General features: G+C 42.7%; 9 protein-coding genes across 9 annotated transcripts; 5 read left to right on the top strand and 4 right to left on the bottom strand.

Moving 5' to 3' along the window:
- Window positions 1–753: 753 nt before the first annotated feature.
- Window positions 754–4,412, top strand: EAF02_004588 (uncharacterized protein; the record flags this gene model as incomplete). Its single annotated transcript, XM_038900636.1, has 5 exons — window positions 754–1,006; window positions 1,072–1,805; window positions 2,001–3,119; window positions 3,195–3,894; window positions 3,970–4,412. The coding sequence occupies 5 exons, from the start codon at window positions 754–756 to the stop codon at window positions 4,410–4,412; spliced, it is 3,249 nt and encodes a 1,082-aa protein (XP_038759148.1).
- A 1,897-nt stretch (window positions 4,413–6,309) lies between these two features.
- EAF02_004589 (uncharacterized protein) lies at window positions 6,310–7,035 on the top strand (the record flags this gene model as incomplete). The annotated part of the gene is made up of 1 exon (XM_038900637.1): window positions 6,310–7,035. One exon carries the CDS (start codon window positions 6,310–6,312, stop codon window positions 7,033–7,035), a length of 726 nt encoding a protein of 241 aa, XP_038759149.1.
- A 79-nt stretch (window positions 7,036–7,114) lies between these two features.
- On the top strand, window positions 7,115–7,852 carry EAF02_004590 (uncharacterized protein; the record flags this gene model as incomplete). Its single annotated transcript, XM_038900638.1, has 1 exon — window positions 7,115–7,852. One exon carries the CDS (start codon window positions 7,115–7,117, stop codon window positions 7,850–7,852), a length of 738 nt encoding a protein of 245 aa, XP_038759150.1.
- A 1,610-nt stretch (window positions 7,853–9,462) lies between these two features.
- EAF02_004591 (uncharacterized protein) lies at window positions 9,463–12,961 on the bottom strand. The gene is made up of 3 exons (XM_038900639.1): window positions 12,546–12,961; window positions 10,337–12,498; window positions 9,463–10,286 (listed from the first exon to the last, which is right to left on the bottom strand). The coding sequence occupies exons 1-3, from the start codon at window positions 12,874–12,876 to the stop codon at window positions 9,702–9,704; spliced, it is 3,078 nt and encodes a 1,025-aa protein (XP_038759151.1). The 5' UTR covers window positions 12,877–12,961; the 3' UTR covers window positions 9,463–9,701.
- Window positions 12,962–13,600: 639 nt separating this feature from the next.
- EAF02_004592 (uncharacterized protein) lies at window positions 13,601–14,768 on the bottom strand (the record flags this gene model as incomplete). The annotated part of the gene is made up of 3 exons (XM_038900640.1): window positions 13,601–13,811; window positions 13,969–14,212; window positions 14,504–14,768. The coding sequence occupies 3 exons, from the start codon at window positions 14,766–14,768 to the stop codon at window positions 13,601–13,603; spliced, it is 720 nt and encodes a 239-aa protein (XP_038759152.1).
- Window positions 14,769–15,076: 308 nt separating this feature from the next.
- Window positions 15,077–16,447, bottom strand: EAF02_004593 (uncharacterized protein; the record flags this gene model as incomplete). The annotated part of the gene is made up of 1 exon (XM_038900641.1): window positions 15,077–16,447. One exon carries the CDS (start codon window positions 16,445–16,447, stop codon window positions 15,077–15,079), a length of 1,371 nt encoding a protein of 456 aa, XP_038759153.1.
- Window positions 16,448–17,293: 846 nt separating this feature from the next.
- EAF02_004594 (uncharacterized protein) lies at window positions 17,294–20,251 on the top strand. Its single transcript, XM_038900642.1, has 4 exons — window positions 17,294–17,956; window positions 18,005–18,250; window positions 18,301–19,671; window positions 19,735–20,251. Exons 1-4 carry the CDS (start codon window positions 17,405–17,407, stop codon window positions 20,008–20,010), a joined length of 2,445 nt encoding a protein of 814 aa, XP_038759154.1. The 5' UTR covers window positions 17,294–17,404; the 3' UTR covers window positions 20,011–20,251.
- Window positions 20,252–21,005: 754 nt separating this feature from the next.
- On the top strand, window positions 21,006–23,359 carry EAF02_004595 (uncharacterized protein; the record flags this gene model as incomplete). Its single annotated transcript, XM_038900643.1, has 2 exons — window positions 21,006–21,435; window positions 21,489–23,359. The coding sequence occupies 2 exons, from the start codon at window positions 21,006–21,008 to the stop codon at window positions 23,357–23,359; spliced, it is 2,301 nt and encodes a 766-aa protein (XP_038759155.1).
- Window positions 23,360–23,547: 188 nt separating this feature from the next.
- EAF02_004596 (uncharacterized protein) lies at window positions 23,548–25,138 on the bottom strand (the record flags this gene model as incomplete). The annotated part of the gene is made up of 3 exons (XM_038900644.1): window positions 23,548–23,821; window positions 23,875–24,732; window positions 24,783–25,138. 3 exons carry the CDS (start codon window positions 25,136–25,138, stop codon window positions 23,548–23,550), a joined length of 1,488 nt encoding a protein of 495 aa, XP_038759156.1.
- Between the last annotated feature and the right edge of the window lie 314 nt (window positions 25,139–25,452).

Here is a 25,452-nt window from a genome sequence, read left to right on the forward strand (position 1 = left end):
GTGGAGAATATCAACTGTCATTGGCTTACTCTCCTCCTTTATATGCAAACTATAATAGTGCAATGCGTCCGAGGCATCCCCAGTCTTCAAGATCCAGGAAAAGCTATCTTCCCCTAGCAAGAAAAAAAGAAAGTCTTGTAATGAGAGATAGGTGAGCACGCAAACATGCACATTTACATTTACATATCTACATACATTTCTTGATACCATCTTCTCATTTTGTCATTCTTCTCAATGTCTTCTTAGGAAAACCTTCATTTATACTATTAGGTAGATTTTTCAACTATTACCTCTATTCAATGTATTATAGCATGTTATATTCCTGCTCTAAATTTAACATCCAGATTCCTCACAAACTAACAATAAACTTTCGTTTGTTCACTCAATTTGATATCTCCACTCCACCTCCAACCCAATTATTCTCATACAAGGGAAGTCCCAGATTTTCCACCCATCAATCTACAATTGCACTAGGGGAAACTAAAAATTTAGTAGCAAACATCTTATCTAGACTTTCCAATCTTTTCCATATTTCATTTTCATTCGTCAAATTCCATTTACATCATTATATTATTCTTCCCCGTACTCTTTGCTTGGGCGCTCTGCGTGCGTGAGGCAGATACGGATTGGGAATATAGCTTACCATACAACATACAACATACACATACACACACATACATATACATATACATATACACCTACCTTCCATCCCTTTACACTTTAGCTTGTACATAGCAATTGGAATTGGAAATAATGTCATTCCCCTCACCGGCCTCTGCGCCATCCCGGCGTCGTGGAGATTCCGTTTCATCATACTCAAGTCCCCGTCTGATCCCTCATGCTTCAGCTTCGCAAGATGGTCTCTCGAACCTGCCATCCGATTTGAATCACGGTTCCTTTCGAGGCCAATCTGCACAGCAGAATTCACACACTAATACTTCCGGCGCTTCACACCAATACCAACCTACACGTTCTTTCGTTCATCTTTCCTATCGTGGAGATCCAGGTAAGTACTACCGGATAGATTCCGATGGGCTTATCCAAAGTGAATCTGATCTGATATCGTCATAGTCCTCGTAGACAGCGCACAGTATGCCCGCAGCGTTAGAGAAGATACGGCCGAACTTGCGTCATATGCCCTGTCCGACACACCAGCCCCAGGTCCTCCCTCCCCGACCCGAACCCGCACAAACCATCAGATGCACCTCGAATCATACTTCAATGGAGGTGAAGACGAGTCAAGATCAAATCGAGATATCGAACAACCACGTCACGAAACGATAGAAGAAGTGTCTGAGCCAGTTACCCCAGAAGAGGGCTCCACAAGCAGCCTTCCACATAGCGCATCTGCCATAACGAACATGCTGAGAACTTCTCCTCCTAGTACATTACTGCAGAATGAAAATGGAACGCTGGGCTATGGGGCCATTGAAAGTGAACAATGCGATTCCAATTCGAGAGACGGCCGCCTCATAATTACATCGCAGGGCGTCAAGATGGACTCGTCAGAACGTACACCCTTGTTGTCCAAAGTCTCATCTTCACATTCTCACCCCGATTGGATAAGGGGGGATCATGATATTGAAAGTTTAAAGACGTCAAGAAATCCAACTTGGCCAAAGCTACGGAATGTCCTGAAATCAACCAGGGAACGAGGCACAGTCGTTGTCGAAACTGCTTTCAACCCCAAGCGCTGGGATAGAATGGCGATATGGCAGAACTGTTTTATTGCACCCGCTCAATCTCTTCCATCAGTACTTTTGGGAATGTTGCTTAATATTCTGGATGCATTATCATATGGGATGGTATGTTTTTTTTTACTTTTCATCACAGTTTTGTCGCGATTCCGAGACATGGTGACGTGGGCTCCAATTTTGGAGTTCGCTTCCGGCCATTACTCGCACCTATCATTCTACCTGCATCGCAAATTCTTCCTCCATAAATTCCGAAAACCTTTATTAAGATCAAAAGTATTATATGCTAATATTCCTTTGCTATAGATCTTATTTCCTCTAGGACAACCAATTTTCGAAAAACTTGGTGCAGCCGGCATCTCTATATTCTACGTGAGTACAATAATTTCGCAATTGGTGTTCTCATGCGGCATGAGTACATTCAAAGGAGGTATTGGTAGTGAAATGATAGAAGTTGTGCCATTTTTTCATAAAATGGCGTTTACGATAATGGAAGTGGTTGGCGAAGATAATCCCGAAGCCGTCATCGCGACAACTATCACGTCATATGCGATTAGTTCCATTTTAACAGGTATTGTATTCTTCTTTATGGGAACTTGTGGCTTTGGTTACATCGTTGGATTTATTCCTAGACATATACTCATTGGATGCATTGGTGGGGTTGGTTGGTTCCTCATTGCTACTGGATTTGAGGTTACAGCACGCCTTGATGGAAATTTGAATTATGACATGAGCACTCTACACAAGATGTTCGAGCCAGATACAATTGCCCTATGGGTCATTCCTTTCTCCATTGCTCTTTTCATTGTCTGGTCGCAAACTAAAATTACCTCGAAATTTTATTTGTCCGCCGTTATCATGACTATTCCAGCAGTATTCTACTTTTTTGTCCTTTCATTGGATGAACTCGAAGTACCCAATTTACGTCGAAATGGCTGGATTTTTGAAGGTCCTGAAGCTGATGAACCATGGTGGTATTTCTGGACCTTGTACAAGTTCCACCTCGTTCGTTGGGATGCTATTCTCGAAACGGTCCCTGCTATGTTTGCTTTGACATTTTTTGGACTTTTGCATGTTCCTATCAATGTTCCAGCATTGGCCATCAACGTTGGCGAGGATCATCTTAACTTGGATCGAGAACTAATTGCACATGGCATCTCCAATATGCTATCTGGATTTGCAGGAAGTGTTCAGAATTATTTGGTCTATACCAACTCCATCCTATTTATGAGATCAGGTGGTAATCGTTTAGCTGGTATTCTACTTGCTGCTGCTACTTTTGGAATTTTGATGTATGGACTGATTTTAATCGGCTACATTCCGGTTATGATGGTTGGGGCTCTCATCTTTGTGCTTGGTTTCGAACTTTTGGTTGAGGCTGTGTGGGTACCAAGGAAGAAGTTGAAGCCCCTTGAGTATTTGACAGTAAGTTTAGACATTCTTCGGGTTCTCATTACATTTGAGTCTGCCACTTTCAGATGAAAAGCTAACTCCTTTTAGGTATGCATAATAGTTATTACCATGGGTATCTATGATTTCGTTGCTGGAATCTTCCTTGGTATTGGTCTTGCGTTTGTATCCTTGGTAGTCCAGACATCTAGAATCCCCGCAGTGAGAGCGTCTTACTCAGGTGAGATAGCTGGATCTACTGTTCGTAGGAACGCTACTCAGTCTCGCTACCTTCGAGACGTGGGCCAGCAAATTCATGTCACAAAGTTAGCTGGATATCTTTTCTTTGGTACCATCGTCAGTGTCGAGGAACGTATTCGTGCTTTGGTTGAGGATGAAGCATTTACCGAAAGACCAATACGTTTCTTGATATTTGATCTCTACCATGTTACAGGAATTGATTATTCCGCTGCCGAGGCCTTTTTACGATTGAATCGAATCTTCAGCAAGAAGGGTGTCACTTTATCTCTTAGCGGTGTGGATCCCGAAGGTCCTATAGGGAGTCATCTTAGATCCGTTGGTCTTGGCCAAGGTCTAGCGATTGATGATGGTAACGAAGTGACCTTATTTCAAGATCTTAATTCTGCATTGGAGAGTTGCGAAAACGAATTATTGAAAACACTTTACGCCAGTCAACAAGCTCGCGCCAACCGCAATGGCGCAACTGATCATCTAGAAGTGCCCTCAAGTCGAAGCCGCGGCAAATCATTCTCACATTCTTTCGATACTCAATTCAGTTCTCCAAGACGCAGTCAACTTTTCCGAATGGCTACTAATGCTTTGGAAGAAACTACCGCACCTGATATTAAAATATTCTAATTTCAAGAACCCCTTCGCTTAATCCGTCAAACTTTCCAAGGTCTCACCAATAAAAATGAAGATTTCTGGTTCCGTGTCATTACGTTCTTCACTCGTAAAGAATATCTCGCAGGCACAATACTTTACCGTCGTGGCGAACCTGCAAAGGGTTTCTATCTCCTTGAAGAAGGTATCCTTCGTGCTGATTATGAATTACCTCAAGGTCGCTACTTTGAAAGTATAGTTGCTGGAACGACATGTGGAGAATTACCATTTTTCTCGGAAACTGATCGTACGGCTACCGTTATGGCGGAAAGAGATTGCGTGGCATGGTTGATGGATAAAAAGGACTGGGAGGACCTGCAAGAAAAGGATAAGGAAGTTGCTCAGGAGTTATTGAGGATTGGATTAAAGTTGACAAGTGAGAGGATGAGTGCTATTACAAGTTATGTCTTGACTACAGCTGGATAGCGAGTGAGGATTTGATTACGAGGGTATTGAAGTGGAATGAAGGATTTCTTGCTTTAGATGGGTGGATGATGGAATGCTATTTCTATTGTTGCATTGGGCTACGAGATGGTGGTTGTATTTAATGGACGAATGGATGGATGCGTATTATATTTATGTATGTATGCATTTATGAAGGAGATTTATCGGTCTACAGTACATTTATATTTTATTTTGAATTACCTAGTAGTAAGTATAGTGGAAGAACTTCGATATAGTTAATTTGATTGGCTGGTGTGGTGGGGGTGGTGGTGGGGTGTGGTCTTTTTGCTTTATGGCGTTTGGAATGGGGAAATGGGAAAATGGGACAAATGTATAGGAAAATAGGGGGGAATAAAAGATGGAATTTTGGGGGAGGTATTAGTGTTGGGTTGAGTTGGGTTGTGGTGAGGGGGTGGGTTGTGGTTAGGGGGTAGGTGTGGAGATGTTGGTAATAGATTGGAGTGTGGGAAAGAATGTTGGAAGGGAGAAGGAGGGGGAGAAGGAGAAGGAGGGGGAGGGGAATGTAGAGCAGATTGTAGAATTGCATAATTTAAGAGATTTTGATGTGGTGATTTTTATCTTTTTGGGTATTTGGGTATCTTGGTGTTCGTGAATTCTACATACCTAGGTAGTTGTAGTGATGTATAGGGGGTGAGATTAGTAAAGTGGCAGGATGAGGAGGTGAGATGAGATATAGAGGAGTGAAGTAAAAGTGAGTGAAGTAAAGTGAGTGAAGTAAAGTGAGTGAAGTAAAGTGGAGGGATGAGATGAGGTGAGGTGAGGTTTGGAGGGGTGAAGTTTGAAGAGAGATATGAAGAGTTGAGGTTTGTAGTAAGATGAGCTGTAATCATACGATTATAAAGAAAACATATTCCCAAAAGTGATTGGTCCAGCTCTGTCACATGATACCAACAATATGTCACCTCAGGGCATCTTTCCAAAATCACGCTTTGCTGGCATTCATATCCATCTTGTGGTACCGCTGCGCTCGGAGAGAAATTTGCAACCTATGATCAGTAGCCTTCGACTATCCAACTTACTTTCCATATTACATGCATTTTATACAAGTAATTCAGAGACTACATCGTACTTTAGATGACGGCCCAAGCAGATCAAGATCACTCACCACCTACTTACTCATCATGAGCGAAACGCTGACGACATGTGCAACATGTGAACGAATTTTCGAATTCTCCAACACAGGTATTAGACAACAAATTGCCATATGAGGAAACTGTTTCCTCACTCATCGACACGGAATGTCCACACGGAAGATGGATCACAAAATTCGACGCAGACGGCCCTGCGATCCAAAACTTCTCCAAGTGGAAAATTGGCATGTCCAAAAGGGCATCGTCCACAGTGCTCAGATCGAGTAAGTAGGGGACAGCTTCATTAGGCCGTCGCTTTGAATTCGTTCGTGAGAAGAATGATGAATATCCACATTCGAGACGTGCGCGTATTCTTGATCCTATGTGGATTGATGAGGGGGTTATTCTGAATCGGAAAGATTTGTGTGATAAACATCATGGAACTGCATGTGAGTATCCTGAGAAACTCACACGAATGGACGCAATCCAGCCGACGTGGTTGATTGATACTGTGGCTGCATGTCTTGTACCTGGTCGTGAGCATTCGAGATTTGTTACATTGAGCTATGTTCGGGGGAAAACTGTGCCTTTCTACAGCGAGAAAGGTAACATCGCTCGGCTTTCAAGAAGTGGGAGTTTTATCGAAAGAATCTGTGGCAGATCAGTTACCTATGACGATCAGAAATGCTATTGACGTTGTTCGACTCATTGGAGAGCGATACTTGTGGGTTGATACATTATGCATTGTTCAAGATGATCCGGAGACTTTGCAAGCCTAGTTGAATTCTATGGCTAGAATATACACTACTTCTTGTGAGTTTGATTCTTTTGATCGGAGATCCTACCTCGGTGGTTCAAATTTAGCTTTACTCCATTCAGGTATCACAATCGTAGCTACCGATGGCATTGACGCCAACCATGGACTTCGAGGATTCAAGGGAATCACTTCCCAACGAGACTTCAAACAAAACGTAATGTCTATGGGACCACCAATAAAGTTGATCAACCACAGAAGCAGAATTGAAAAGACTAATCGTGTATATCATTCACGGGCTTGGACTCACCAAGAGTATCTTTGCGCCAAACGACGTCTTATCTTTGAAAATGGAACTGTTTATTGGGAATGCAGCGCGTCTACTTGGAGTGAGGAATTGATCCCCGATATAAAACCATACAAGCCGCGAACAATCGATCCACTTTTACCTCCAGAACTATTTGCAGATCCCACTTTTCCAGATATGAAGAACATGAACTATCTATTACGGGAGTTCAATCAGAAAGATCTTACATTTCCTGATGATGCCTTAGCGGCCTTTTCTGGTATTCAATGGGGACTCAGCCAGATATTTGAAGGCGGTTTGTTGTATGGTATTCCTGAACTCTTCTTTGAGATTGGTTTGATGTGGAATCCAATTGGTTTTGGAGAGAGACGGCACTCAACTAAGAAAGAGATATCACAGCTTTCCGAGCTGGTCGTTTCTTGGATGGCAAGTAGGCGCCGGGTTTACAGATGATTGCGAATTTGAAGCTTCTTCGTGGAAGAGAGCTGAATATATAAAAGGTGTTCATAAACCTCTTACCACATGGTACACAATGAACCATCCCAAATCGACAAATAGACGAAAAATTGCGTCGACTTGGTACAAGTACAAAGTTCTAGCCGAAGACATCACACAAACGCCTCCCAAAGGATGGATGCGCACTCGATTTGGCTGGGATTGTGGTAACCCTGAGCATCTAAACACATTTGCGTATTCGGGTGACGGGCAAGAATATGCCTATTGGCATTCAAACTCTTCTGACAAATGGTACAAATATCCAGTTCCGGTTCTAGACTCGAAAAAACAGCACCCTGTACAGATGCAGACGCAATTCCTTTACTGTCAGACCTCGCGAACATTCATACATAGGGTTCCAGATATTTATACGAAAGCAGAAAAGCGGTCTTCATCTTCGCCTGAACTGAAAGATGATGAAAATTTCACAGACGTCAAGCTTCAAGATTCGAACGGAGAAGTTGTCAGTTTCCTAACGCTCATGTGTGAAAGTGATAGAGCTCATTTTACGCAAAACGCAACGACCAGGACTCTCGTTGAATTTGTTGCCATTTCTCAAGGATGGTTTGGCGTCAACACGAAGAGTGGCGAGGAGGAGAAAGAAGTCAAAGATTGGTTTCCTGACCATACGACGCGTCAAGATTGTTATCATGTGTTATGGGTGGAGTGGGAAAATGGTATTGCGTATCGAAGGGGTAATGGGTGCGTAGTGAAAGAGGTGTGGGAAAGGGAAAGGGAAAGAGAGGAAGAATTGTTGGATTTGGTTTTGGGGTGAGAGAAGAGAAAGTTTCTCTTTGATTTGATCTGATAAGATGAATTTGTGACACAGTAGAAGACTGTACTATTCTGCTACGTATGAGGTGTGAGGGTCACTCGGTACGAGCCTTCATACTTTCGAACTCACAAACCACACCTACCTCATATTCACACACACATAGCATCTCAGGCTCCTTGGACGGCTATATCTAAATAATAAGCAGATCCGAAGGACAATCTCGCCCTCAGATCCAGAGATGATAAATCTAGCCAACCATCAGCTCACACTCGCATACCTTCCAACTTCTAATTTCCGACTCCGAACTAAATTCCAACCTATAACATGTCAACACCCCATCAGGAGGAAAAATAACAGCACCTCACCTAGATACAAACAACATATCACAATCACAGCAACCACCAAAGCTTCAACGTCGCATAATATTCAATAGATAAGTATACAAAAATACCAAATCATCGACTAACATCGCCAACAGCTATTTCATCACACCCCCATATCTAAACTTTTAGATTTATCAACAGAGAAATCAACCGAATAAATCATATTAATAATTGCATAGAAAGAAAGAAAGAATCAAAGAAAGAGTATAATTCAAGAGGAGTAGAGTAATACAATACAATATAGGTAATCTACGAAATTCTCGAGAAATAGAGATTCAGATTATCCGAGTAGATTTAAGTTTAATTTTTTTATTTTTTAATCTTTGTCTTTATCTTTATCTTTATCTTATGGTCATCTATTATACATAGTATAATATATCAGATTTAATCTTCAGATGAACTTGTAAAGCGGGAGCTTATCTCATCTCATCTCATCTCGTTGAACGATATATAAGCTCACTATAGGAGCAGGAGGTGTAGATGATAATATGATATAATACAATATAATATAATAGCTATAGATATAGATAGATAGAAAGATATAGATTTAATTAATGAATCGAGAAATGAATATAAGATTTTATATAAAAGAAGAGAGATAAGAGATAAGAAATAAGAAATAAGAGAAGAGAGTAATAAAAATTCAAGAAAAAAAAGAAAAGAGGAGAGAGGGGAGAATGTAGTTATAATATTTTCTCTACATACCTAGGTAGGTACCTAGATAGGTAGGTAGGTATCTATCTACATTGAAATCTCATCTTCTGAAAATTGAAATAGTGATAGGTATCGCTCTATACCCTCCACCCTCTACCCTCTATTCCTCATCTCTCTCTCTCTCCTAGCGAAGGAGATAGGAGATACTGTATCAGATATTCAAAAAGCCTGAAGAATTTAGCGCTAGTGGTGATAATAATAATAACAACCATAATAATACATACCTAGGTAGGTACTTATACATACATACCTACATCTATCACGTTAAAAGATTAAAAGTCTATATAGCAACCTAGATAGGTAGGTATAGATAACTATCTAATACTCACCTACTACTCGATAAAGACCCCCAAGGCTACCTACCTACCTACATTCTTCACATCCATTCAGGCTGCCATGAACTCCAATACTGATTAATCACCCAGACGCGTAAATATTAGACAAGTTGTAACTTACCTCTACCTAGACACAATTCAATACTCGTAGATGCACCAGGAGACAAAATGGAACAGAATCAGAAATGCTCTCTCTACCCAGGGAATCATATATATATTATTCATCTCGTACTACCTACTGACTTACTGACCATTTGCATATCCTTCTACTCATGAATCAATGAATACCTTTCTTTCCTTTACTCAACTATCATATCATATCATAGCAGATCATACGTAGCCAAACAGACAAAGTCCCAACGCCATACACATCATCTTCATCAATGCATCTACCCACACCACCCGTCCATTCCTAGTCTAAGATTGACCCGTAACCCTCCTAATACTTCTTCTCGGCCCTTCACCAAGAATCATAACCTTCCCTTCTAATTCCAAGCCCCTAACCGCCTCTCCAAATTCCGCCGCATCGACTTGTAAACTACTTTGTTCCCCAAGTTTCCTCACCACCTCTGTCCATCTAGCATTTCCACCTGGTCCCGTCATTTCATCCACTACTCCCAATACCGCATTTTTCAAATCTCCCTTTCTTCTCCTCTCACTTGCGGATGTTCCTTCTGTCAAAAGACTCATATCAATCAATCCCGTTCTCGCATCCGTAGCTGCTTGTTTGAGCGCACTCTTAATTAATCGAACTGCTTCTTGAACATCTTCTTTGGTGACGATTTCAGAAAGACGCATTTTGGCGTGAGCTTCGGAAAGACGAATCATGGATTCGAGTTGACGAGTAGTGGCTGTGATACGACGTTCAGCGGCACGAATATCTTCACCCAGTTTACGCATTTCAACATAAGCGGAAACAAGTTCCGTAGATGCTTCTTGACTGATGCGTGGCTGACACTTTGCACGAGCGTATGAGATATAGGAAGTGAGGAACTCGATGGGCTGAATTTGTTAGCTTTATACTTGTGCATGGTTGAGAAAGATGTGCTTACCAAAATTTCCATTCCTCCCGAAGCACTCTGTGGCTTATCATCTAGGTACATACTGAGAAGATGACGAGCCAATCTACGATCAGCAGTCTCGTCAATACGATCTAAAACCAAGTAGACAAGATCAAATCTGGAAAGTAAAGTAGGTGGTAGATCGATGTTTTGAGGTACTGGTAAGTTTGGATTGTATTTGCTTCCAATTGGATTTGCAGAGGCCAGAATACTTGTTCTGGCATTCAAAGTAGTGATGATTCCTGCCTTAGCAATAGAGACAGTTTGTTGTTCCATGACTTCGTGTAAAACTGATCGTGTAGCATCGGACATTTTATCGAACTCATCGATACAGCAAACACCACCATCCGACAAAACGAGAGCTCCGGATTCAAGAACAAGTTGGCGCGTTTCTGGGTCTCGAGTGACGTATGCTGTTAAACCAACTGCCGAAGATCCTTTACCACTAGTATATACACCACGAGGAGCGATTTTATGCACGTATTGAAGAATCTGAGATTTCGCAGTAGAAGGATCACCACACAAAAGAATGTTGATATCTCCTCTGTATTTTGGACTTCCTCCTTTTTCGAAAGACTTGTTAGTTCCACCAAATAACTGAAGCAAGATGCCCTTCTTAACATCATCCATCTCAAAAATACTAGGCGCAAGGGATCGAGAAAGAAGTTCGTAAATATCAGGTCTTGCAGCTGTTTCTCTGATCTTTTCTTCCTCCTCCTCGGAAACCTTTCTAGTTTCTTCAATGTTGCCTGTTAATTGATCGGATATTTCTTGCTCAACGGTCGAAGCATCAATTCCCATTCTCTTCTTGTCAACCTTTTGAATATGTAAAACATCAATGTATGTTTTATAAATACTCTTAAGAGTTCGTTGGCGAGGATTGACACGAACTGGACTAGCCTTGAAGATACCAGTAATCTCAACTCTGTCACCAGCTTTGCAAAGATCCACCAACTCATCATATGCGCACATTGAGACGGAATGGGGTGTTTGACCAGCAGGAACGGAATCCGGAGTTTCTTGAAGTTTAATAACTTGCTTGTCCATGAATCCAGACCTGTTGTGTACAATTTGCATGGAATTTGGAGATTTACAAACCGGACGAGGACATTCTGTAGGCTCGGCAATCTTACCACGGTCAATATCAACCTTGACAGTATGATTGCAAACAGAACATTTGAAGAATGCATCTTTCATGTCTGGAATGATTGGCGTAGTTCGAATAACGAGACCCTTGATAGCAATAATCTTATCGACGTCAGATGGATCAAGTTCTCTCATATTAATAGTCTTGTCCAATCCAAATGGTCGAACTCTATATGATCTTTTTTGTACCTCCGCACACAAGTCCACTTCATTAGAATCTTGTGCTCGTGGTGTTGCAGCTTCTGGCTCGCTTCTCTCAGAACTAGGAACAGGGGGTTCTGAACTTTGAATCCTGCTTCTTCCGGACGCCTGTCCAGCGGAGCTTTGTGATTGCCTTTGAACTGCCATTTGATTTTCCGCGATCTCATACATCACATCTTTAATACCTTGATCCATAAGAGTGACAATATCTTGAGGGTAATCCTGTGCTTGTTGCCAAAGTTTCTTGGTTGGAGGGTAAGCCTTGAGATTGCCAAAATCTAAATTGAGACTTGTGATTCCAAGAGTTAACATATTTTGCATCATCTCCAAGTATTCCTTTGAATTCGATTCTGGATCAGCTTGGGTGTCTTCCTCTGACATTCCTTCACCCCACATTCGGTATTTTTTGGTATAGTTTCGAAGGAAGTCCTTGAATGTGGACAACGTATCGTTTATAGAAACATTCGTACCCCAGATACAAAGTGTTGAATTTCCTCCCATTGCTTGCGCATCTGAAGTTGTTGGATCGAGGTTCGAGAACGATGGAGCTTCCGCATCTTCAGGTGGAACATCTCTTACAATTCGACCACTTTCATCCATGAAAATACGTCTTCTCGCACGGGGTGTGTTAAGGTTGTCAGAAGTAATATCTCCTCTTCGCGAATTATTAACCGCAGACCCAGGACCTTGGGAACGAGAAGAGCGAACGAAAAGACCACTGCTATCACTTGGAATATTGGTTTGAGGATCATTGGCATATGCTCTACCAGGACTAGAACTTGCTTCATATCTGATGGGTGAAGAGTCTATTGTTGTCAGCCGGTATCAATTAATTTGTAAACGCAGTACCTACCACCGATGAGTGCGCTAGCACCAGCTCTTGGAGTACGATCGCCATCTTCTGTTGTCTGGGTGTTTGTCATTTGTCTCAGGGGTGAGCTGATTTCTCTATTGAATCGTGCAGCATCTGCCGGAGAAGATCGATAATTCATAGGCGACGACGATGGAATAATACCCCGCCGAGGAGTACCTGTAACGCCTTGTGACGAGGCTGCTTCATTTTGAAGTTGAGCAGCAGCGGGATCTGGTGGACTACTTGGTACAGCTTGTGAATTTCTCGCTGATGTACGCCTAGGAGTCGCAGATTGAGAATTGCGCTGCCGACGACCGGCAGGGGACGACATTTTGAGTTCTAATTAATGACGCTATGCAAGTCCAATGCCAAAAGAATTTGATTGTTGCGGTGGATCTGACTTTGACCTGGTACGGAAGTGTAAACAACGGAGTAAAAAAGAAAAGTGGATAGAATACAAACAGCCGCAACCACTAGGTACCTGATGTCGCGTTCACGTCCCATTTTACGCGTAAAGTGGTTTTTTGAGCAAAGTGGCTGATTGTGGCTGAGAGACTAGCCAATTAAACGACTTTTTAGCTTCGTTTGGGTTCCTGACTTCCCTCCCTATTAGTCTTTATGACTATCACACGAGTGCGTACACTCAAGCAAAACATTCGAAACTCGGACATCTCCCATACTTCATCTAATCTATGTTTTTCCTCTTCATGAACATCGCGAAGGTTATAAATCCTTTGGCCGGTCGTAATCCTGCCATCTTCACAAGGTTATATCTCTGAATATTTCTTAGCTATCTCACCTAGGTGACTTTTGAATTTCCACATATATTACCCTTCAATTCTGATGAGGTAAAAGAGAGACAAACCTATGTTCACTGATTGGTTAAATACTATCTTGTCATGTTCGTTATTTGTAGCGATCCTAACTACCACCTGGTCGCAGCCAAGTTACAATCAATTCGCATTTCCATTTTTCTACCTCAGATATCAATCATTTTACGATTCCTAGACTCCAACACCCCTGATTACCTTCTCAATGCTAATGTACTTTCTCCGCTACTCGATCCCCATGGTCCCTCTCCCAGACAATGAAACCTCCTTCTCAGGTTTCACCTCCTCAATAACCTGAATCATTTTCTCTCCTACCATAATTCCTATCTCCTTATATCCTTCCTCTGTGAAATGCAACCCATCGTCCCAGAGACGTTCTCGTTTCTCCAATTCCATGTTGTGGTAGGGCATCGCACCGCGGAGATCAAATGTGCTACTATTAATTTGAGGGTGATTAGCATATAGTATGTTACACCCGTCCTTATCGTATCTTGCCGATCGTTCTAGAACTCATTTGAACGTAGAAGAATGCAGTATTGGGAGGAGAGAGTGGGGGGAGAGGACTAGAGCTGACGTGGAAGAGGAAAACATACACGTTATCCTTTCTCCCCAAACTATAAACCAACATATCGTTTAACTCCTCTCTCTTCTCGTCTAAAACCTTAGACCTCACATGACATTCAGGAACCGTCATAATCAAAACTTTTGAAGAGTTGCTAAGGGGTGTAAATACGAGTGTCTCGAAAACAGCGTAGAGGGTTTGGACGGGTCTGTTGTATGCTAAATCGTTGGTACCGCCGAGAAGAATTGTGTGAGTTACTGGGGGGTTAGATGGGACTTTGAGAAAGGTCGTCAGTAAAACTGATTGATGAATATAGATTCAGATGTGAGAAATGTGGGTCAGATCTAAATTAAGTATGAAGCTTGTTGAGACGGACCCTAGGACTTGAAACGTCCCGTGATGCCAATAGAAGAGTACATGAAATCAATGAATGACCAGATTCAGTCTAAACTACGAAGCTTGGCCTTAAATTCATCACTCGATGATCTGATCCCTTCTCCTTCCTTCAGTGTTCCAAGATGTCTTCACTCAGTCTTCCCAGCCCACAAACAAAGATAAAAACCTACAATGCCTCTCCATTCTTCTTTTAAATCCTCCGGGCGGAGTAACTAGATCTCCGCTGACTCCATCTGTGATAACCTCAATTGCTCTATCAGGCCATTTTGCCACCAAAACTTCTTTCATCCATTTGCTATACGGGGAGAATTTAGTTCCAAATTGCGAATATCCTTCTGTAAGAGAGTCGCCCAGGCATAAGATCCTGAGCGGCGAAAGTTTGGAGGCAGTCATGGGAGCATTGGATGGCTGGACTGGATAAGGTTCAGAGATCATACTGAAGATTTACTATGTGGGTAGTGAGAGAAAACACACGGGTATCAAGAAAACGTGGAGACTAAAGAGTGTGGAGAGTACAAAAGTACAAAGTCATTGTAGCATTGGTGCCTGCGACACGTGGGGTACATATGTCAAGCGGCTATGTAGGTGCTTTGTCAGCCGAATTCATGATTTGTGGAATGCAGAATGGAAACAATAATTCAAAGAATGTAGCTGGTCAGTATTGGGTATGTATCGTATTACTCTGAATATACTATAATGACCACCAAAAAAACCTCATCCCTAAGAATGGCATGGAAATTCGATCAGAATTTAATCTGTCTTCCTTTAACATAAACCTCGACAATATTTCGATCGTCTCCGCTCATCAAAAATTTCTCGAAAAGAACCGGAAGTGTGTCTTTGTCATCAACCATAGTCATTGCTCCATCCTTTTCTGTGTCAATAATCAAAGCATCAAATTGCTTTCCATTGGAAAAGTCGCCAATCTCATGATCCAGACAACAAACTCGAGCACCACCAAGCGTAGCAAGATAGAAACATTCAGCCAGTGACAATCTTGGATCAGCACCTTTAGTGAGGAAATCTTTCGCATTAGATACTATGAAAGCTTGTCGCATAGCATCCAAGATTGAGGAAGAGAATCCACCACCACTGTCAGTTCCTAGACCAACCTTGATACCACGACGAAGATATTCGCGAATTGGTGCTGCCATGAATCCACCACCAACCGTGGTATTAGAAATTGGACAATGTGCTACCCCACAATCAAGTGCAGCAATACGCTCTATCTCGTAGTCTGTCATTATGGTACAGTGTGCAAGAATGGAACGCTTAGAGAGCAGGTTGAAACTTTCATATAGATCCGCTTCGTTTGTAAACGATGGAAACAGAGATAACGTAGTAGATTTTTCGGACTCCGCCTCGCAAAAATGAGTTTGGATGGGTAATGTAGGATTGGCTTTCGCTATCTGTCCAATGCCCGCAAGAAGTTCATCGGTACAAGAAATTGCAAATCGAGGAGTAAGAACAGGGCTGACCAAATCAAAATTGGGATCAATGTGTCGAACGTAGGAGATAAAGTCCCTTGTAACTTCAAGAGAGGATTCAGCGGATGCATCTGTGTAATAAGGAGGTGAATTGCGGTTCATATTGCATTTCCCTACGAAAGCTCGTTGTCCTTTTTCGAAACAAATATTTGCTAATATCTTTGTCGCTTCACCATGCAAAGACCCATAGTATGATACAGTGGTGATGCCTTGCTTAATGAATCCGTCAACGCACGAACTGTAAATACGTCGAGCATGTTCGGAATCTTCGAACTTCGCCTCATTTGGAAATGTAACTTGATCCAACCAATCCAGAATCTCCAGTCCCCGCCCTAAGCCACGCTGAGCCCATTGAGGTGCGTGATTATGAGTATCGACGAAGCCAGGAATAACAAATTGACCTCTTTTCAGATGGCGAACACTGGGGAGAAGGGCTTTGAGGTCAAGACTTTCAAGTATGCTAGGAATGTCATCCTTCTTGACGTTCTTCTGATAGTGAAGGATCTTGCCAGATTGGATAACTAGAAAGCCTTGTTCGACATATTCAAGATCGTCCACACTAGCTGACTGAATGACGGAACCATAGATTAATAACGGTGTGGTTGGCGCAGTAGTAATTGCAGTCATTGGTGCAATGAACAGAATGTGCTTCGATTTGGTAATGATTTGATATTGAGTTCGTCAAGTCAAATCGAGCTGAAACACCTGAGTTCAAACAGATGGATACTCTCCAGCTATTGATAAATTTGACAGACAGATCTCAAAGTCTTTAACCGTGAAGAACTTCGACTAATGAACTAGTAGTGAAGAAGTAAAGAATCTGAGTATCGAGGATGAAGTACCAAAGACGAAGTCAATCACATCAAATGATAGAAGCGGAGTAAATTCAACAATCCCATGTTTGAGTAGTTTGAGTACACATGTGACATTAGACCAATCATTTTAGGACAATAATCTCATGTAATACATACACCCTACCTACTCAGTATGTACACCTACCTGCGTCGGCAATATCCTCCGTAATGTAATGGATGAAAAGATGAAAATGATAAGATGAGATAAGAATCCGGATTAAAGATGCACGTGATGCTTTACTCTACTTTTATATTAGAGTAAAATAGATTACAATAAGCTAAACCAAATTGAGTACTAATGCTGACTCTCACACGTTCCGCGATACTACTCTGTGATTGGTCAATGAAGCTCTTAAGCTTTCCATCATTACTAGGTCGACTTATTACTATACTTTCACTAATAATAATATAAACATTTCCTACCTACCTACCTGGGCAAAACTACCAGCTCAGCTGTTGTAAAATTCATAATTCATACCTTTAATTATGCAACTTTTTTAACACAATTTAATAAAATACCAACAAATCTGCAAAGAATTGACTCCCACCACCGAATACTTTCACCCTGTTGTCTCACAGGTTCTTTCCTCGAATCAAGCGCAACTCACAGTTTCCTGTGTTCAACCAGGTATATCTTCTTTATGCGCCCCTTACACTACATCCATTCGCATTCAGATCAATTCTATTATCTGCTCCTGTGCAGATAATGAGGCATCTCCCCTGCTCATAAATGCTAATTGTTCACGATTTGAAAGCAGATACTCAACGTTGGTTATCACAAACCAACGGCCCTCCAGGTCACTACAACTTCCAACCAGGAACCATCATCATGAAGTTTGGCGAGCAACTCCGATCAAGTGTGATCAAAGAGTACCAATGGTACTACATTGCGTATGATGAGCTGAAAGAGAAGCTCAAGACCCCCTCGACGAAAAATAAGTCGAATTCGAAAGGAGTAAAATGGACCGAAGCAAATGAAAGAGAGTTCATTGATCTCATGGAGGCAGAGTTGGACAAGGTACATACCAAACAAAAATTGAAGGCCATCGAAATCAGTCGGAGAATTGCGAACGCGGATAGAGAGGTTAGCGAAGTCGTGGGAAGATTGGATTCAAGAGGGCCCGAACGCAGCAATGGATCAGTAGATTCTGATGCTCCCACAGAAGAAGAGTTCATGCTATTGGAGGAAGACTTGAGTGACATTATCGCGGACGTACACGATTTGGCCAAATTCGTTCAACTGAATTACACTGGATTTCAGAAGATCATCAAGAAACATGACGTAAGTTTGCTGATTATAAACTTATCAAGCCCAACTAACGATTACTAGAAAACCACCAAATGGATGCTAAAACCTGTGTTTGCGACAAGACTCAAGGCGAAACCCTTCTTCAAAGACAACTATGATGCCGACATCGTTAAGTTATCCAAATTGTATGACTTGGTCAGAACAAGAGGAAACCCAGTGCAAGGAGACAGCTCGGCAGGTGGAAGTCAAGCTAGTTTCATTCGACAAACAACTAAATATTGGGTGCACCCGGATAACATTACCGAGCTGAAGCTTATCATCTTGAAGGTGAATTCAATCTAGCAATTACCCATAATCTCTGCTTACTCTTTTTATAGCATCTACCAGTTCTTGTTTTCAATGCCAGCAAGGAGTTCGAAGCGAAGGACTCTGCGATCACGTCGATTTACTACGACAATCCCGAGACTTGGGATCTATACGAGGGTCGACTCAAGAAGAGTGAGGGAGCCGAGGCAATCCGTCTTAGATGGTATGGCGATGTCGACAATGAACATATATTTGTGGAGAGAAAAACCCATCGTGAAGATTGGACGGGAGAGAAGTCAGTGAAGGCAAGATTTGGGATCAAAGAAAAGAACGTCAATGCATACATGAAGGGAGAAATGCTGCCTGCTGCTATATTTGAGAAGGCTCGCAAGGAGGGCAAGAAGCCATTGAAAGCCATCGAGGAGGACGAGAGACTTGCTAGGGAAGTTCAATACTCGGTTATCAAGAAGGGTTATGTACCTGTCTGTCGATCTTTCTACAACCGTACAGCCTTCCAATTGCCCGCCGACGCAAGAGTTCGTATCTCTTTAGATACCGAGTTGACAATGGTTAGAGAAGATAATCTTGACGGAAGAAGACGCGCTGGCGATAATTGGCGAAGAATGGATATCGGTATTGATTATCCATTTAGTCAGTTGCCTGCAGAAGATGTTGAAAGATTTCCATATGCGGTTCTCGAAGTGAAGTTACAAACCCAGGCTGGTCAAGAACCACCAGAATGGGTCCGAGAACTCATTGCTAGTCATCTTGTTGAAGCTGTTCCCAAATTCTCAAAATTCATTCATGGTACCGCGACTCTCTTCCCAACTCGCATAAACCTTATACCATTCTGGATGCCACAAATGGATGTAGACATCCGAAAGCCAGTTACTCAGTCGTTCGGTATCAAACGACCAGGTCACTCAAATCCAAGTTCCACAAGTGACGATGACGACGACGATGATTCTGATGATGAAGATTACAACTTCAATCAATCTGGGGCTGGGAACATTGCCACTGCGTCCGAGACCCTACGACGACGCAACCATGGAGCACCAGGAAATAGTCTTGATATCGAAGAAGAAATTGCCAGCATGCCATTGGTGGAAGAGGACTATATCTATGATACTGATGACGAAGATTCCATCGACAATCGACCATTTGAGGAAGCTAGAAGAGTTGGCGGTCTAGCCTTTATAACAGAAGGCATTAGATATTATGCTAAAACTACGGGACATCATCTATCTCGAAAAATCCATTCTATAAGCCCTGCCCCAAGAGATCCCATGGATAGTAACAACGCTACATTCTCAGCTCTTCGAAATGGGGGTGGTAAAATCGTGGCCAAGAAATTCAAGGCACCGCCTGGAAAGAAGATTCACGTACCTGTTCGTGTCGAACCAAAGGTGTATTTTGCCGCTGAGAGAACATTCTTAACTTGGGTATGTATTTTCCTCAATTATACTGTTTAGATGATCATGCAACCTTCTAACACACTTTTATAGCTCGAATTTTCCATCTACATCGGTACAATTGCAGCCACACTCGTCAACTTTGGAACAAAACCTACTGCTGTATCCTTCATTGCTGCAGGTTTCTTTTCCGTAGTCGCCATTATGAGTTTGGCCTACAGTGTAGGCATGTACTTGTACAGAAGTAATAGCATTAGGGAGAGGAGAAACATTAAGTACTATGATGCTTGGGGACCGAGTATATTGTGCGCATCGCTCTTTGCGGCGGTCGTTGTCAATGCTTGGTTCCAGATGAGTACTAAGGAATGATGAAATTGTTGACGTGAGTCGGAGAGGAGCGCTTTGAGCAAGATGTGCAATCAAAGTGTACAAAGTAGTTTGTCTATATCAAGATTGATGCTAGTAAATAGACGTCGGGGCTAGGCGGTAATTGATGGGTTCAGGAAGCAGAGCAAGTGAGACGGCGCCTTTGAAAATTTGTATTTATATAGGCAATTGGCTTAATTCGTATATAGTTAATCTGTATAAACCAAGTTCCATGAAACGATGAGAAAATGAAATTGAATGAATAGTGCGAGGTCGAGTGTGAATAACAAAGCGCCAATTTCTGGTTAATGCGAGGACGCTATCACATCACATGAATTCAATTGCAAGGTATATTGATCTTCGTGCAGGTGACATCATTGGCCAAAAGTCTTATTTAGATGAATGGTCGAGCGGGGTAAGCAGTGAGAAACGAGTGTGTTAGATGGAAGGCGAGAGAGGTGAACGAGGTGAAGAAAGTGCTATGAAAAATATTATCTGTGTCTTGATGCGTGTGAGATGCTTTTGAGGATTTGAAGATAGTTTTGGTTGGGTTTGGGGGTTTGGTTTTGGTTTAAGTATTTGGAAGGGTTATTTGAGAGAAAGGACTTCATTGGATGGTTCATCTAGCAGTACGGTTCTAAGTAGACAGCTTTAATACCTTGCCTTGCGAGCTTGCCCCCTCCCTACCCCTCTCGATTTCTCGCTAAAGCTACATGTTCTTCTGACAATGATATTCTCACCTCTTCAACTTCAACGCGTGTGATCTTGGATCCTAGTAGCTACCATGAATCATTTGATATACTCATAGCCTTACCACTCTGCTGATCTCGAGATATACCTCGATGAGACTTTCACACACGCATCACGTGGTTACAATTCGGTCAGCGCCAAGCTCGAAGTTGTTAGATGTGTATCTGCGGCTGAATGATCCCTCATCTCACTATTATCCTTAATTCTTCTTCTCCCTCAGATCTTCATCCAGGATCAGGAGAAATACAATGTTATGCGCAACTTGCAGTACTATATTTTCCGGGGATCGGCCTCCTCTAATCTCTACCCCCTCGTCAAATATAGATGATATCATCCGTCCTCTTCATTCTGATATCTCAATTCTTTGTGATGGCGCGATAAATGGTTGTCAATTGTGTGATATCATCTGGAGAAATTTTTTCAGGGATAAAACGCCAGAGGACTATAGACAGTATCCGTTATTTTTGAGAGATGGCGCGCTGCATATTATTAGAAATGGGACGAGGTATAGGGTTAAGGGGTTGGATCAGGAGTCTGTAGGAAGCGCAGGGGATAATGAGAAACAAGAGGTCGGAGATGGTGATAGTCATGAGGGATTTGAGATTATGGTGGAGTTGAATGCACAGATGGATAGAGAGGTGCCGCGATGGAAAACTATTAATGTGTCGGTTTTGAATGGTATGTGAAGAAGTTTTTGTATAGCAATTAGCAGGTTAACAATGGACACCTAGCGGAAGAATGTCTTGCACCACTTCGAGAATTGCCAAAACCGGATCTCAGTATCTTCTCTGAGAATACCTGGACAACAATGCTGCAATGGGCCAATGATTGTATTGAAAATCATCCTAAATGTAACCCCACGACTGAAGAAGCTCCATGGTATCCTACGCGTTTAATCGACGTACAGTATCTCATCAGTCCTGACCCAGTAGCGCAATTAACAGCTCTGATGTTCGACATGTCAACTGGTCATTTCCCTGCAAATTGCAGATTGATAGAGACCAAAGACACACCACCAGAAGACCCCTCCTATCTCACACTCAGCCATCGCTGGCCCGCCCAAGGAGGTATCAGTGCGCGACTCGAAAAATCCAACATCGAACAAATGAAAGAATTCATCCCCTCCGATATCCTACCCTCCAGATTCCAAGAAGCGATTCTAGTCGCCCGACGTCTCCACGTCCGTTATATCTGGATCGACTCCCTCTGCATCATCCAAGATTGCGCCGAAGACTGGAATCAAGAAGCGCAAACAATGGGTGACGTGTACGCGCATTCTCTCCTCAATCTCTGCGGTACCGCCGCCATTGATACATTGATCCCCGCGCGAAATCCAGAGCTGATCCATCCCTGTATCGTGAAGTCGGCTTGGGATAATGTCCCCAATCACGAATTCGTCATTACCGATTTCCAGTTCTGGAAAGATAGGATCCATAGTTCTCCGTGCAATAAACGGGCTTGGATAACGCAGGAAAGATGGCTTAGTCCGAGAATCTTGCATTTTGCTTTCGATCAGATGGTTTGGGAATGCAGAACGCTTGAAGCTTCGGAGACTTTTCCGTTGGGATTGCCGAAACAGGTGAGGCTCAATAAACACACGGGGTTTAAATTTCCTGGGAACGCTCGAGTCTTTGGACGTCAGCAGGATAAGAAAGAAGAAGGAGATACATATATACAAGATTGGTACCGCGTCCTCGAAACCTACGGACGCTCCGAAGTAACTTTTGAGAAAGACCGCCTCGTAGCCATCGCAGGGGTAGCCCAAAAATTCTCCCTCCTCCTCCAAGACACCTTCCTTGCCGGTCTCTGGCGAAGCCATCTCCCAGGCACTCTCCTCTGGAGCGTGCACAAAGGCCTCCGCTCCAACCATCCCTTCCCGCTCCCCAACCTCGCATCCCGCGAACTCGTCGGAACAAATCCCACATCCCACATCACTGAATCCAGTCGGCTCGCGCCCTACGAAGCTCCCTCCTGGTCCTGGGCTTCCGTATCCGGGGACATCGAGCCTGGATTTCCTATCTCCCTCGCAAGTAAAGATTCTATGATCGAGCTGCTCACCGCGCAAGTAAATCCACTCGATTCCACTCTCCCCTTCGGAAGAATCCACTCCGCGCATTTGATTCTGCGCGGAATTCTCTATCCCCTCTCCATGGATCCCCCCAATTGGCCTGCCAATCTCCCGTCTTGGAATCGCGAAGAGCCTACCATTTATATTTCTGGCCAACCGAAAAAGAATGTCGAAATCCTCGAGGGGATTCTCGTGGAGAAGTATAGTCATGTGGTACATGTACGGGTCGATCAACCGGAGGAGTATGGCGATATTGCACGCGCGTGTTTTTTGCCGGTTGCGAAAGCGACTTTTGAGAGAGAGGGACATGAGATGAATGGGTTGAAGTTGGTGTATGGATTGTGTGTTTTGAGCACGGGGAAACGGGGGGAGTATAGGAGATTGGGAAGGGTGGATTTTAGTGGAGAGCAGTGCGATTTGTTTGAGAAGGGACTTGAGAATCTGAGAGGAAGAGAGGATGGAGAGACTGAATTCGAGATGGGTGGAAAGGATTTCTATTTGCCTGAAGAGATTGGCACCTTTAAGCTTATATAGCGATCACTAGATTCGCGGATTAAAACGCATGTTCTTTGAACGTGTAGGGAATGAATAAACGAAGCGAAAGATTAACAATCAAGACTTTTCTCATTTTACATATCTTGCTATCTATCTATACATATATTTCAATCAAACTCTTACAGCTAGATGCCTCATCTTTTCTCAGATTTCTCTCTAACTGATACTTAAGCCTTCTTTCCCTTGATACTAACATTCAAAGTACCAACAGCCCAAACTGTAACGAATAAACTCAAAACGGAGCAGAAAATAACAATAGGTTTGCGGAAACCTGCAAGGAAGGGGTAGGTATATGTAACAATGAGTTCACGATCACGGAGGTCGTCAACCAAGTTATGAGAATGAAGTGTGAGTGTTGTACGGCCAATAGTATCCATGAAAGTTTTGTGGAGAGTGATTGTAGAGGAGGCGGTAGGGACGAGAGTGGAGAATTGGACGTTTCTATTGAGAGAGGGGTTAGTTGTGTTATAAACAAAAAAGGGTAGGATACATACTCGGCTCCTTCTGGAAGGATGACACGGAGTTCAACGAATTCATATTCAACTCCCTCAGCTTGTTTTGGACCTTCCAAAAATGGGACATTGAGAACATATTGTTCTCCTCCGCTTAATTTTCTCAAGAATTTTTTAGCATCAGCATCCCATCCTACACGGAAAGGATAATTCCAGCCTCCGAAGATTGGGTAACGGGGCTTGATCTCGAGATTTGCTTCGCGTTTGTTGCTGCGGAAACGAGAGGTAGAGACGTTGCCAATGACATCAGTGAAGTATGGTGTCAAACTTCCAACCTTCAATGGGAATTTGAGCTCCTTGATGGCAGAAGTGGGAGTGGTTGCATAGTATGCGGCTTGGTTCCAGAGAGTGCGGGAGAAAGGTTGAGAAAGGTTAGCAGCACGGTTGGTCAAAGTGTAACGTTCCTCGAAAGCAACATTGCCTCCCCAGTGGCTAACTTCAATATCACGCTCTAATCTAGAGACGTGAATGAGGGGTTTGGTGAACTCATATCGAACTCGGACTGGTTCCACTGCACCAGCCGGTACCTCTCCATAAGAACCGTAAGTGTATTTGGAACCTTGCTTCTGTGGCGATTCAGATGCACCATCAGTTCCTGGGATAATGGTGTGTTCTGGAATATTGGTAGTTGGGAATTTAACCTCAGTCTTTTGCTTCAAAGTGACGTATGATGATTGGGCATATGCGGAGAATTCGTAAACGACGTATTGGTTCTCGTTCTGTGCAATTGAATTTGGAAGAGGGTTCAAAGCCGAAAGGTATGAATATGAAATGCCAATTGTTTGTTGTGCTTTGGGTGCGAGGGGTTGTGGTAGCTTGACCAGGTAGAATTGAGTGTCACTTGTGAATAATTAGCTAATGATTCGAGTGACAGTCCGAACATAAATTACCTGTCTGTGTCTACCTCTACTGCTCGTACTTCGAATGGTCCGGAGTCGGCATCCTTTCTATCCTTTACTTCTAGAGCTCCAATCGTCTCCATTTGCCTCGACGTGAATGGCAGATAGTATTCATCTTGAGGTTCGTTCGCAATGTTCTCAATTACCACGTTAATTGACTCTTTTGGGTAACTTTTTTCGAGATTGATATGATGGACCAAATTGGCATTTTTGAAGACTTGCGGAGGTTTGAAATTCGAGGGCAGAATTTGTTTCGAAGAAAGTGGTTTTGTCAAGTTACTCTTGTCTGCGCCGAAAGCTGTCGATACAAGAGAAAGGACCGCAGTCGCAATCGTGAATGACTTCATTTTGAAGAAGTAATGGAAGCCAGCCTGATGAGAAGAAATCGAATCACACTACAAAATGAATTGAAATGTGAGCAATCTAAGACGTGGTGTTGTCAATATTTACTATTCCTTCCCAAATAGCTGTCCCCCGGTAATATTGAAGCTTACGTTGCTCCAAAGTGTCCTGAACAATTAGACGCCATTTCGCGATGTTCACTAGTTTCACACCTCTCCCTCACTCCCCACTCCCCTCTTTTCATTTCGTACTTCACTTATCAATAATCGCGAGCGCGCTTAATTTCGTCTTCTTATCGGCAAGTAGGTAATCATAAGTA

This window comes from Botrytis sinoallii (assembly GCF_014898435.1).
Source record: "Botrytis sinoallii strain Bc 23 chromosome Unknown BSIN_007, whole genome shotgun sequence".
Classification (NCBI taxonomy): Eukaryota; Fungi; Ascomycota; class Leotiomycetes; order Helotiales; family Sclerotiniaceae; genus Botrytis; species Botrytis sinoallii.